General features: G+C 30.1%; 1 protein-coding gene across 1 annotated transcript; it reads right to left on the bottom strand.

The window, feature by feature from the left end:
* Window positions 1-3,073: 3,073 nt before the first annotated feature.
* Window positions 3,074-11,154, bottom strand: LOC133203987 (ubiquitin carboxyl-terminal hydrolase 16-like). The gene is made up of 18 exons (XM_061339777.1): window positions 11,119-11,154; window positions 10,604-10,726; window positions 10,009-10,053; window positions 9,154-9,219; window positions 8,963-9,058; window positions 8,579-8,650; window positions 8,448-8,486; window positions 7,998-8,045; window positions 7,865-7,912; window positions 7,640-7,767; window positions 7,371-7,464; window positions 7,240-7,270; window positions 7,045-7,151; window positions 6,694-6,765; window positions 6,422-6,554; window positions 3,694-3,776; window positions 3,510-3,599; window positions 3,074-3,427 (listed from the first exon to the last, which is right to left on the bottom strand). Exons 1-18 carry the CDS (start codon window positions 11,152-11,154, stop codon window positions 3,074-3,076), a joined length of 1,665 nt encoding a protein of 554 aa, XP_061195761.1.
* Window positions 11,155-12,568: the final 1,414 nt, after the last annotated feature.

Below are 12,568 nucleotides of genomic sequence, written 5' to 3'. Positions count from 1 at the left end.
GTATTGTTTCAAGATTTACATCGTTCGAAGCATAACTCCAGCAAAGATATACAAATTCAACTTTTCTTTTGATGAAATCAGACTGATAAAATTTGTCGCAAAATTATGGACTTTAACGCCTCAGTTATGCTAACAAACATGTTTTCTCTGTGAAAAAATATATAGCGATCCATTCCAGCATGCTGTGTTGTGGTGCTCCGCCACAGAGCATGTCAGAAACTCATTTTTTGATTGCGTAGTGAATAAATTTGATGTTCATTTATATATAGAGTTAACTCACTTGTGTGATTATGAATTGTATTTAACATTATTAGGTGGCCTTCCAAAGTTAACGTTGAAAGACAAACAGAACAGAACAGAACATTTATTTTCTAATTTAGAGCCCATAACAGACAAGTATGAAATTATTACAATAATAAAGAAAAGATATGCCAATGGATAGTATAACAACTTGTAAATGACATTACTCATTTCAACAATAATATTGTACTATTTCAGTTAAAGGGAATACTATATATAAAACTGTATGACTACTACAACATGTTATCATTTATGAATTTGCCCACAGAATTAAGAGTTTCTTTGTCTTCAGTATTGAGTAACCAAAAAAGTTTTTGTTCATCATCTAATGCCGAGAAATTTGGAAATTTACTTTTAATTGATTGAAAAATTTCTTTTCTTTGATGATCATATTTTTTACATGTTATGAGAAAATGAGTTTCATCATCTACACTGTTAGAGTTACATCTATTGCATAATCGATCATGATCAAAAAGAATTTATTTGTTGTTGTGCAAAGTTCATCTGCGAAGCCTCTGCCTTTTTTAGCAGGGCTTCCACTCGAACATAATTTTTTATTCCCAGTATACTACTGATCTTGTAAATAGGTTTGTCTTTCCTTTTTCTTTTCCCTTTTTTTTTTTTTGATTTGTCAATTTACAATTTCATGATATAACATGTAATTATAAGACTTGTGTTATAAAATCTCTGAAAAGAGGAAATAAAGATGGAATGAATGAATGAAATAGATGCACATGTAACAGATTTTAAAAAAAAATAAATGAAAGTATGGTTCAATGTAGCATCTATCTCTTATTCTATATTTTTTTTCTCTTTCATTTTGACAGCAGCTAGTTCCATGAGCTTTCAAAAAACTTTTAAAGAAAATATAAATATAATACTTACAATTAAAACGTTTTTTAACTGATGATAAGTAAGATTTTTAATATTTTTTATACTACGGGAGCAAATTTGTATGAGTATGTTGATTTGAATGGTTTAAAAAGAAAAAAAGAAAGTCCCTCTCTGGTACCTCTCTAGTATCTCGCTTGTCAGAGTTACCTCTCTTGTTTTTATTTATAGTTTTTAAAAATAATATCACGTCTGTCATTCGTTCTTTCTTTTGCTAGATTTGTGACAAGAATACTTTTCTTTTCTGTTGGAAGAAGTGTGATCAGTTTCAAATTTTTGGCAATTAAAGCATTTTACAACAAAAGTTTATGCACGATGTACCAATGCTTCAATGTTTACATGATCGATGTGTTGAGAATGGTGGGGCGGATCTTATACAGGAAAACGAACATTTTGATAATATACCCGTGTCTAACAAATAACTTCAATTTGTCTATATATATCAAAATCGCATTCGTTCATCCATATTCAATTATTCAGGAAATCACCTTGTCTGACGCTTCTATACATGTATAGGAAATGCATAGCCCAGATCAGAGACGTATATTAGCTATAATAACATGTGGTAAAGAAACGGGTCTCGAATAAAATTCTAAATATTTTAATTAATATCAGTGGACTAGAAGATCAAGACGTGAATTAAAGATATAAATGAAAATAAATAATTATTTCAATGTTGAGAACAACGACAAAAGTGAGCTAGACGTGTCAAAATGTAAAACACGTGGATAAAAAAAATCTGAGTCGACGCTCACCGTCTGCAACGTCATATCTTTATGACGTTATTTCTCTGTTTTAGCAAAATTGCCATAAGGCCCTTTTGTCATGGGCGCAATCATATATATATTTATATCTGTGTGTGTGGGTGGTTGTGTAGGACTCCAAAGTGCAATGGGACTCCAAAGTCCGAGGGTCACGCCAAAGTCCGATGGTCTGCGCCAAACCGCGATGGTTTGACACGCCAAAGTCCGATGGTGCCGAAAACAATTAACATTTGTGACGTCATAGTACTACTGCGCCATATTACGATGCCGCGCCATGCCAAGATCTCAGATAAATACAAATAAATTTATTATGCGAGGACTAACCCTAATCTCTCGGAGAGGTGCCATTCATTGATTGATTTTATGTTGTTTAACCCTTATCGGCCAAAAAGTGTGTAAGAACTTTAACCTAGATATCTTGGGATGATGCAAGACTAACCCTAATCAGTCGAATAGTGTGTGAGGACCAACCCTAAATCTCTCGGGTTGGTGCGAAGCTATCCCTTCATCGGTCCTATAGTGTGCAAGGACTAACACTGATCAGACGAGTGGTATGCGAGAACTAACCCTAATATCTCTGGTGGGTGCAAGCAATAAAGAAATTGTATGCAAGGACAAATACTGAAGTGATGGGATTTTGAATACTGGACAACGGCGTCAAGAATTGACGTCGGAATATTGTGACGTCATAAACGTTGATTGTTTCTCCGAACAATCGAACTTTGGCGTATCAGACCATTGCACTTTAGAACAGTGCGTCTCATAGGAAACGAGCCATCGGACTTTGGCATAACCATCGGACTCTGGCGTCCGTATCGACATCAAACCATCGGGATTAGGCGCAGACCGTCGGACTTTGGCGTGACCATCGGACTTTGGAGTCTTATATATATATATATATATATATATATATATATATATATATATATATATATATATATATATATATATTCTTCATGTTTATATAAATGTATACTTCGCGAAATTATATAAACTTTTTGTTTATTATACTTTTAAAAAAAAATAACAGAACCAGTTTTTTGCATTATTTATTTATTTATTTTATTTTATTTTATTTTTTTTTTTTTTTTTTAGCAAAAATGCTAAAAATGTCACAGTTATTGAATTTCGTAAAACAAAATGTAAGCATCCTTCTGGTTAAAAACTGTGTCTGAGCTCACAGATTGAACATGTTCGTCACTGACATAAAACCATTTTTCTGGAGCCTCAGGTGCCTGTACAATGACATTTCTTTCATATAATCTGGTTTCTATGCTTCCTTTCAAAACATTTTCTAATTCTGATTTCAAATTGTCAAGGTTCCCAGCCTCTCTCTTGATTACTTCCTGCCACCTTTCAATATCGTGTTTTCTAGATGTATTTACGTAGGCATAATAATGACCACTGTTTATTCCACCACTATGGACCACAACTGCATAAAGTTCATAGGTCACAGTGCCTTCTGATATATTCTGTAATGCACATAAAATAATTGGAAAATTATTTTTTGTAATGCTTCCTATGCCAAAATGTTTTAAAGGAAAAAAAACTCACCTTGTTTGCCACCGAGCAAAATTTTGAAAGGCAGAGTGTGCGAAGATACTGTACCATATCCGAATTTTTGGTTAGCTGATCAAAACCACTCTAAATAAATAAAACTGTATAGTCTTTTTAAAGTTTAGAGTAACTTAGACCGAAGAATTAGACACTCATAGATATAAATATCAGATGAACGTACCATTTTAAATCTATCGATATGTATGATGAGTATTGGAGGAGGTTGATATATCAACAATCGTCTGTAAACTTTGCCTGTTCCCTCTGCTAATTACATACATTTTTGTAACATCATATTGCTTATATTAAAACATGTTTAATTAAAACTTATAATCATCTGATGTAATGAGAAAGAATTTGCACATTTTTTCGCTATTTTTAAGGAGAGGGCAAAAAGGTTTCTATTTTCCTCAACAGGGGTCGTTCAATAAATAAAATCATACAGTTTACAATAATATATGTAGAAGTATAAAATAATTAAGTTTCATTTTCTTCACAGTCAAAAAGTTCCATAAAAGAATTCCTAATCACAGAAAATCTCATGACTTTTCCAATTGTCCTCGCAACGAAATTCACTTTGAAAGTACGTATAGCCACTACATCGAGCTAAAAAAATGTTTAAACACGACCTCTTACAAGACGATGAAACTGAAAGCGTATGAGAATACTTTGCATTATTACATTTCTCGCCGAACAACTCATATTAAAGATATGATTTTAATGTACAGAGAGACTGTTCTTTAACGCTATATAGTTTTCAGATGGATTCAGAAATAAAAACTAAAGGTAAACGATAAGAATTAACATAGCCGTGAATCTGGTCGATCGAAATCTGAAGGGACACCAAAAATATGAATAATGTGATCAGAAGGTCAGATTTAAACTGATAGACATTGCCAAGACACTTAACATTTCATCATCACAACAGTTCAAAGAACATTGATAAAGGAAATGAATATAGTAATATTTCTATTATTTAAGTGTTTTTTCCCAAATGCCTAAGAGAAAACACGTGTTCAATCTGCCATTGAATGGTACATTTAAAAAAAATATTATTTTTAGTGATAAAAAAGATTTGATGAACTTGCATGATGCATCACGAAACATAGATGCACCTTTTATAGCCGAAAAATATCAATAATAAAATGTGAATCAGAGAAAAAGTTTTCGTTCTTTTATTATAAAGAGAAGAAAGGGTTCGAAACATTTTTTTTGATATTTTTTCGAGAGGTCAAGTGAAACATGCGTACACACCCAAAGAAATTAAAGGATCATCAGTGGTTACTTTTTTTTTAAAACTTCACAAAATAGATCAGCAGATTTCTTGCATAAGAAGTGCAAATACTGGTCCCTGGGGTTATTTTCTAGTACCAGACATTGCTGCCGCAAATACACATAAAGAAAAGAAAAGAAATTTTCAAAAAGGGAAATTGATAGAGCTTTGGCATTGTCAATGTGTATTAGATATCAGCCATTGTAGGGTGTTTTTATTCCACAAACGCATGAACATAATTAAAGGAAAGTAGTAAAATTTCAGACATGTCATGGGAAGTGCTATTCATTGGCGTCTTTTGGGCATTCCTAAAGCTGAGTTTGTTGAGGTTTTCTGGTCATGGGTACAAAGACATGACTTCTCTAAAGGGTTAATTGAAAATATTAAGAATCTTTTTAAGCACTTTTCTTATTTTCAGATGACATTTTGCATAATATATTGAACGACCCCCTCTCTTTTTCTTTATATTTTCATTCATAGATCATTTTCGCACTAAATACCCGTGGTCAAATTAAGCATTGCGCAGGTGTGTTAAGGAAGCACTAAGATAATCTGACTTGACTAAATCAGTGATACAATATGACGCCATAGTAGGCGGGTTGACGTCAAGTTTAAAACACAAGTTTTCTTAATACTGTTATTAAGAGACATAATTTAACTCCTGAAAATGAAAAGAAATGTGCAAATATTACCAAAAATCAAATGTTTTTTATTTTGTTATGTTGTATCTGTCAGTTGAATTAAAATCTCCGACTGATAACGTCATAACTGTTCAACAAGTAACTTGAGAATCGATCATGTTGCGTAACGAGAATTGGGCGTGAAAAAAGACATAAAAGGGGGTTTCGAAGCAAATACCGTGAATATTGTGTGTTATTCATGTGAAGTTAAAATATGTTTAACGGGTATGTTGATTTATTTTCATCGATTATATCTTCTATTGAAGACAGTCAGCTATTTACGTATCCCGGTTGGCCTTTCCTCTGTCATTCGTGACAACAATAATGCAAAAGAACAACACCAAGCTGGATACTTAAAAACATAAGATTTGTACATATCAAAAACATGTGTTCTAAAATTCTTGGAAAGTACTGCTAGAATCGTGAGGTAAACATGGTTTGAAGAAATCGGTTATATGTATAAAATGCAAAACATCGGGTAAGGTTTCGTGCAAATATGTGGAATAACTATTTTCCCGACCGGACAGTGGGATTCTAGCGGCACTTTTTAGACATAAGAAATGTTTTTCAACTATATTATTTACTCAAAGAAATTATTAAACCCCGGGGTAGTGTTGTTCTGTGAATATTTTTATTAAGGAATATTTTGCTATTAATAGCAGTCACGTGATGACGTCGAGGTGGTGCACTACTTGGCCTCAGACACTCCGTGTCTTTATGTAATATTTAATAATAGTTTACGTTTTATCAGCGACTTTGATAAATTATCAATCTTTTTTTTTTTTTAAAGTTTAAAATTCCCGAGAAATGATTTGTATGCTTCCTTAACATACCCGCGTGGTTTTCTAATACATTGGCATATCAAAAAGTCACACATATTGTAAAATAAATATGGGCAATTCCTCAGGGTCCTGTCCTAAATATCAACTGGAGCGCCAAATTCGTATCAATTTCACCTGTTTTGCAAAGGCGACAAGGCAAATCTCTTTCTTCGTACTCTTCTATTTGTGTTAAACTGGCAAGTCCCTTTTCAATGTCGTTTTCAGGCTCCTTTAAGCAAACTGCATTTAGAGCTTTGTGGTGCGTGTGCTGAAATAAGAAAATATTTATAATAATAACCCTTTTTTAAATTTATTATACAATATAATTTTACCTTTTAATTCCAAATAGTATTAAATTTTAACATGGAATATATTGAATTTGATTTGAATCAAATTCTATATCTTACGATAAATTCATTGTCAAATTCTTCAACTATTGGAATGCTTAACGTTGTAAAGTCCTCGAATTCCACTTCAACCTTCAAATATGATACACGTATTAAACAGGGCATTAAAGTTTAGCTATAATGTTACATGTACCTGATTATATATGTATTTTTCTGTAGATAAAATAATAAATGCCTACAATCGATATTCATTAAAAAATTTGTTTATCGAAAAGTGTAAAGAAAAATTTACTCTAAAATAGGTAGAGGTAAATGATTTTTGGAAAATTATTAAAAATTATATAAATTCAAAGTGAGCTTTATTCTTCTGTTTCTTTAATATTCTAAAAACTAGATTAACATTTTACTCACATCTTCACAAGTTTCGTAGAAATATATTGTGATATATAAACCGGAAAACAGATTCTTTATGTTAGCATTCGTCCAGTTATTTTTTAGATCTACAAAATTGATTTTTTCTTCGTAGTATAGAAGTATTAGTTGTTATCTTTAAATTGATGGAATGGAATTATTTCATTTATTTGAATCTTATTTGTTAAATTGTACCTTGACAAATACCCTCTTCTCTTCCTGATTTCTGAAAAAGTCGTATATTGTTAAATTTCCAAATAAAGACATTCAAATAATACCTTAAATATAAAAATATATATAATTGCAAATGTGATACAAAAACTCACTACATTTTGTATGATTTCGTCAAGGATGCCACCTAGCAGTGTATTTAATAGTTCATAGCTATCCTCCTGTGTGCCACGGCCAAATTGGTTGTTTCTGAAAAATGCAAGGATTAAGCATATATATATATATATATATATATATATATATATATATATATATATATATATATATATATATATATATATATATATATATCAGGTTTGTGCATGAAACTATGCAGTTAACTGCTATGTTATTAGTTTGCAGGAAGCTGTTTTCTATTACTTACATGTTCCTTACGGCATTCAAAACTCCCTTTAACTCATTTGTGTGATCTTCATCTTTCTTCGATTGTTTTTCCAGTAAGTCAAGTAACCTTTGGCTTAGTATCATATTCTCAAAGTTTGCGTCCGAATCCTTTTTATCAAAATAATTTACTTATCAAAACAAAATATTATTACCAAAAGCCGTAAAAAACAAAATGATGCAAGAAGTAGAGTAAAGTCATCCTTACCTTTAAATATGTGAGTACTTCCCTTAGAGACTTCGTGAAATACAATGCCTGTAAATAGATTATTAGTTTTAAAGTGCTTTTATTGTGCACAAAAGCAACTTATGCATCATAGATTTTAAGAAAAATCGTGTACCTGCAAGGACGAATTAAAAAAGCACGTGTTTCCAAGGTTTCTGTTTCCCTATAAAACACATGAGCAGTTTCAAAAAATTAATAGATACATGAATATTTGCAAAGATCAAAACCGTAAACGTGCCTGTGTGTGTTTGTTTGTATGAAAAGGTTCGCATATTGAAAAAAAAAACAAATTCCTGTAGGTCGATTGAACATTTTGCAAATAAACATACATTTGCACCGTTAATTTTGGATTGTTATTTTATTTATCATAATGCATTTGCTCTTTGTCTTTTCCGATAAAATAATATGATTCTTTTTTACTCTCTCTCTTTATATATATATATATATATATATATATATATATATATATATATATATATATATATATATATATATATATATATATATATATATATATATAATATGTGCATCTTTCTATCTCTCTTTCTTCTACTTGGTAAGTTACCTTTGGAGGTTCAAATTCAACCACGTTAGAGCTTGGTACCTAAGGTATAAATTAAAAAGTTTCTTCAATATAATCTATAAACACAACTGTTTTAAAGATTTCATTTAACATTTTTTATTTGCATGTTTTACCTTATCTGTGTTCCATTTGATGCCATTTTTGTTAGGATCCTTAGAACGCTTTTTATTCTTTCTTGGTTTTTTCTGCATACATAAGAATAAAAAGAATGAAAGCATATTCACTTTTAAAACTTTGTTCTGATATTTTATACTCCGTCCAAAAATCAATATCTGAGAAAGATATACCTTTTGTTTGTTTTGTTTTTTAATTTCCTTCTTGGATTCTGTAATAAGTTGTTCCTGTGACTCTTTTGTACTATACTAAGTATAAGGTGATTTTTCTTAAGATAAAAAAGAATAACGAATACATTTCAGTACTGAATAAATATTAAATCATACAATAGTAATTCAATACTTTAGGAACCTTTGTTAGTATAAATAATAAAAAATTATTACAACTTGGTAAGTCTGTGTGCTAGCATCCTTCATAAACACTGTTGCTTGTGCTTTCTTGTGCTTAGTTGAAATTTTTAAATCTGTCTGAACACAACTCTGTAAAATAATGTATTAAGTGTTATTTCTATTTAGGAGATATATCAGACAATGTACATATACATGAATGTGTAGATTTTTTGTAGTTTGCTTACCTCCTTTGTACAAAGTTTTGAGTTTTCAATTGTTCGCTCAGATAAAGTCGTATCAATGACCAGATCCTGTAGCAAATAATAAAGAATATTAAATTATTTCAAATGTATATTACGATATTATATATATATATATATATATATATATATATATATATATATATATATATATATATATATATATATATATATATATATATATATATAGTCATTAAAACGTCAGCTTAGAGCAGAACAAGATTCGTAGATAAAGTAATTAATAGGTCATGTATATCTCAGTGTCTGTTTTTTCTACGGAAGTATCTTATTATATTCTGTTTACACATGTAAAATTCTTGGTGAAAACAATTGAAACTGCTGCGATCTTTGTCCACTACATGAGAAAAAGGACCAAAGAAACATGTCATATATAGAAGTTTTATTTTAAAGGTCAGAATAAACACATATAAATGTAAAATTCAATTAGATAAAAACAGTTGTAATGTAAGCTAAGTGTTGTGTATGGCCACGTGGGTAGCCAGAGAGCAATGAGGTTTATTGAATGCGAAGTGTATATCCCAGTGTTGGTTTTGGAGATGGGAAAACTAATATGGATTTTGGCTTTCACAAGTCATTTTCAGCTTAAAGATTTTTTTTTTTTTTTTTTTTTTTTTTTTCTTTAGCATGTGTTTCCTTTAGATGTAACACAAAAAGGTTTTAATAATCAAAAATATAAGACACGTCAATCTCTATATTCTCAAATGTACTATTTAGGATAACTAAAGGTGTCATGGACATGATTTTCCCTTTATGTACTTTTAACTAAATTATCCACAAAATAATGATAAAGATATCTTTTGTTCAAAATATTATTCATACCTTAACTTCCTCCTTTTCGGTGTTCTGTCTTCTTTCTTCCTCATACTATTGATGATGTGTAAAAAAAAAAAAATTGATATAATGAAAGAAGTTCAAACTTGGGCTTAGAGTCTCTGCATTTTATTCATTACTCATTTGTAAGACACCTTTAATTCTTCAATTTAAATTACTTCATATTGCTCTGTTTAAAACGAAATGCATAAACTCTAAATAAAAAAAATCAATAAATGTTTATTAGCTATCTGATTTAAAAAATCATGTTCTTCAATTATTTTTTTCTTATCAAATGATTATTTAAGAATATATATAATCTTAATATATTTAATCATACCCTGGTTTCCAAAGGAGAGCCAGTTCTAAAATCTTTTGTCTAGAAGATTAATGACAGGCGAGTATAGTCTATGAATTATGCATAAACATATCAAGACTAAAAAGCTGAAGATAAAAAGTGATCGATCTCAAAAGAATTGATAACCAATGCAAATATGTGAAGAAAGAGTAAAACATGGACCCCTGGAAATTCCAGAGGTGGGAACAGGTAGCTACAACATAAAACAATGCGGTTATTTCCTATACGGGTATTTCAAAAAGTTACCTTTTCTGACTTCTGATTTCTTCTACATAACTGAATAACGTATAGTAGACAGAAACACAGACCGACAATAACTGGAATTTGGATTTGGAATGGATCTTCATAGTTCTGGGCTTTAAAGAAATCCTGTAACATTTGAGTAAATTTGAATTTTACATTTCCAACTGTTTTCCCTCCTACAAAACTATTTGATATAAGATTGTTAAGGCATAAAAAGTCGACGCAATAAACATATTCATTTTATACAGTTAAGTTTCAAAAACAAAAAACAAAAAAAAAAAAACATTTGTTACATGTATAAATCAGTCAAAATGAAAATATTAGTAAATAAAGTGCCTTTTGGAAGACTTGGTCACGTATCAACCCTTATCAGTAGCCTGAACATCATTAAAATTGTTATCTTATTCTTGAACTGAAATCGTTATGTAAAGAATGATATAGTAAAAATTTACAAAAAGTAAGTTTGGTTTTAAATCATAAAAAATAGGGTTTTTTTTTTTACCTTCCTTAATACTTACAAGTGCACTAAACAGAATTGTGTTTAACCAATCCATATCCCTCACCACAATCTAAATTCAATGATAAAATGATTTTGCATGTCTATACATATCTCATATCATTTCAAAAAGGTCACGTTATTTTTTAATGGGTTAGTTCTTAGTTAAAGTTAAATACCCATTATAGTTGTAAAAGATGCTTATTGAAATTTAGTTTTATTAAAATAGAAGTCTAATTTTTAGTAATTTTAATTAACCTGTGTGTGCACATTGCACTCGTTACGGAAATGTAGAAAAATCAGTGATTCTTTCGTTCTTAGGTCTATAATTAACAATAACATAGTGATAATGATGTGATTATTCTAGATTTCTTTTTTAGATTTAAAATTAGTTTGTAATAACGAGCTTACCTAAGACGCAATATCGAAGAGGTAAATAAGAAACCAGTCAAATAATACCATACTTAGACAGGATATAAACTGAAAGTTGTCATGCAGATAGGCTTTTTAGTAATCATTACGTGTACTCTTTCGTGGAAATTACTTTCGTTTTGAATCCATGATTTACAAAAACCTTAAGGATTTCAAGTACTAATAATAAACATATGCTTAAATTGGATAAATCTTGAATTTTTTACTTCTTCTTTTAAATGCAAACATGTTTGTGTATTCACTCTTAAGCATGATGTAGATAGAAATTATAAAATATATAATATATTATATAAATGACTTCAATAGAATAAGTATAGCATTTATTCTCTGTACTAACAGAATAAGATGATTTAAAACATTGATTTCACTTGTTTAAATTAAATATGCTGATATTAAATTTGCTTATTTGATAAAAGCAAACGAATTACAATTTTTGGCAGATTCAGGTAGCCATAAAGTGCAGTTGATACCTTAAGAGGTCGTTAAATAATGTTCAAGTTCTGTTCTTGGAATTTACAAAATGCCACTAACGCTATTTTTGTTGCCTTTGAGCTGCTTTGGTTAACAATGCTAGAATCATACATGAATTCTAGTGTCATACTTTTCAAAAACTTAAAAACAACACAAGCAGAGTTAGGAGAACTACGTGACCGTTATCAAATATGTGATATACACGTACATGTATATTATTATTTAAAAAAAAACATTTCCATGAGGCATAGAAGAAAAGACAATAGCAAACTTTACATCCGCTTTCATTTATTTTTTTCTCTTTGAATGACTCGATGACACCGTCATATTGTCAAGAGAAATTGTTCACTGTTATCAAAAGACCGTTTCTATAACACTTCTTTTGTTTTATTTTGATGCCATTATCTTAAACATTTTTACTACATTTTCAGTAAAAAATTATTACCAGTTCTAAAAAAAGCAAATGGAAATCCGAAAAAGCGTTACACACAGTTACTCAAAACATAGTTTCATATCTAAGGATCAAATTTTTGGTTCAACGCATGTTTGCACAGTTAATGAAGTCCTTA

Source organism: Saccostrea echinata, unplaced genomic scaffold (genome assembly GCF_033153115.1).
Source record: "Saccostrea echinata isolate AGI-Se365-2 ecotype Australia unplaced genomic scaffold, CSIRO_AGI_Sech_v1 ptg000052l, whole genome shotgun sequence".
NCBI classification, from domain to species: domain Eukaryota; kingdom Metazoa; phylum Mollusca; class Bivalvia; order Ostreida; family Ostreidae; genus Saccostrea; species Saccostrea echinata.
The sequence above is the reverse complement of the archived record's forward strand: the minus strand, read 5'-3'. Positions and strand labels throughout refer to the sequence as shown.

Coding starts and splice junctions, on each gene's coding strand:
- LOC133203987 (XM_061339777.1), bottom strand. CDS start 11,154: ATGGATTGGTTAAACACAATTCTGTTTAGTGCACTT. Junction 3,777..6,421: donor TTGTCGCCTTTGCAAAACAG/GTGAAATTGATA, acceptor TGTAATTAGCAG/AGGGAACAGGCAAAGTTTAC. Junction 3,600..3,693: donor ATATCGATAGATTTAAAATG/GTACGTTCATCT, acceptor TTATTTATTTAG/AGTGGTTTTGATCAGCTAAC.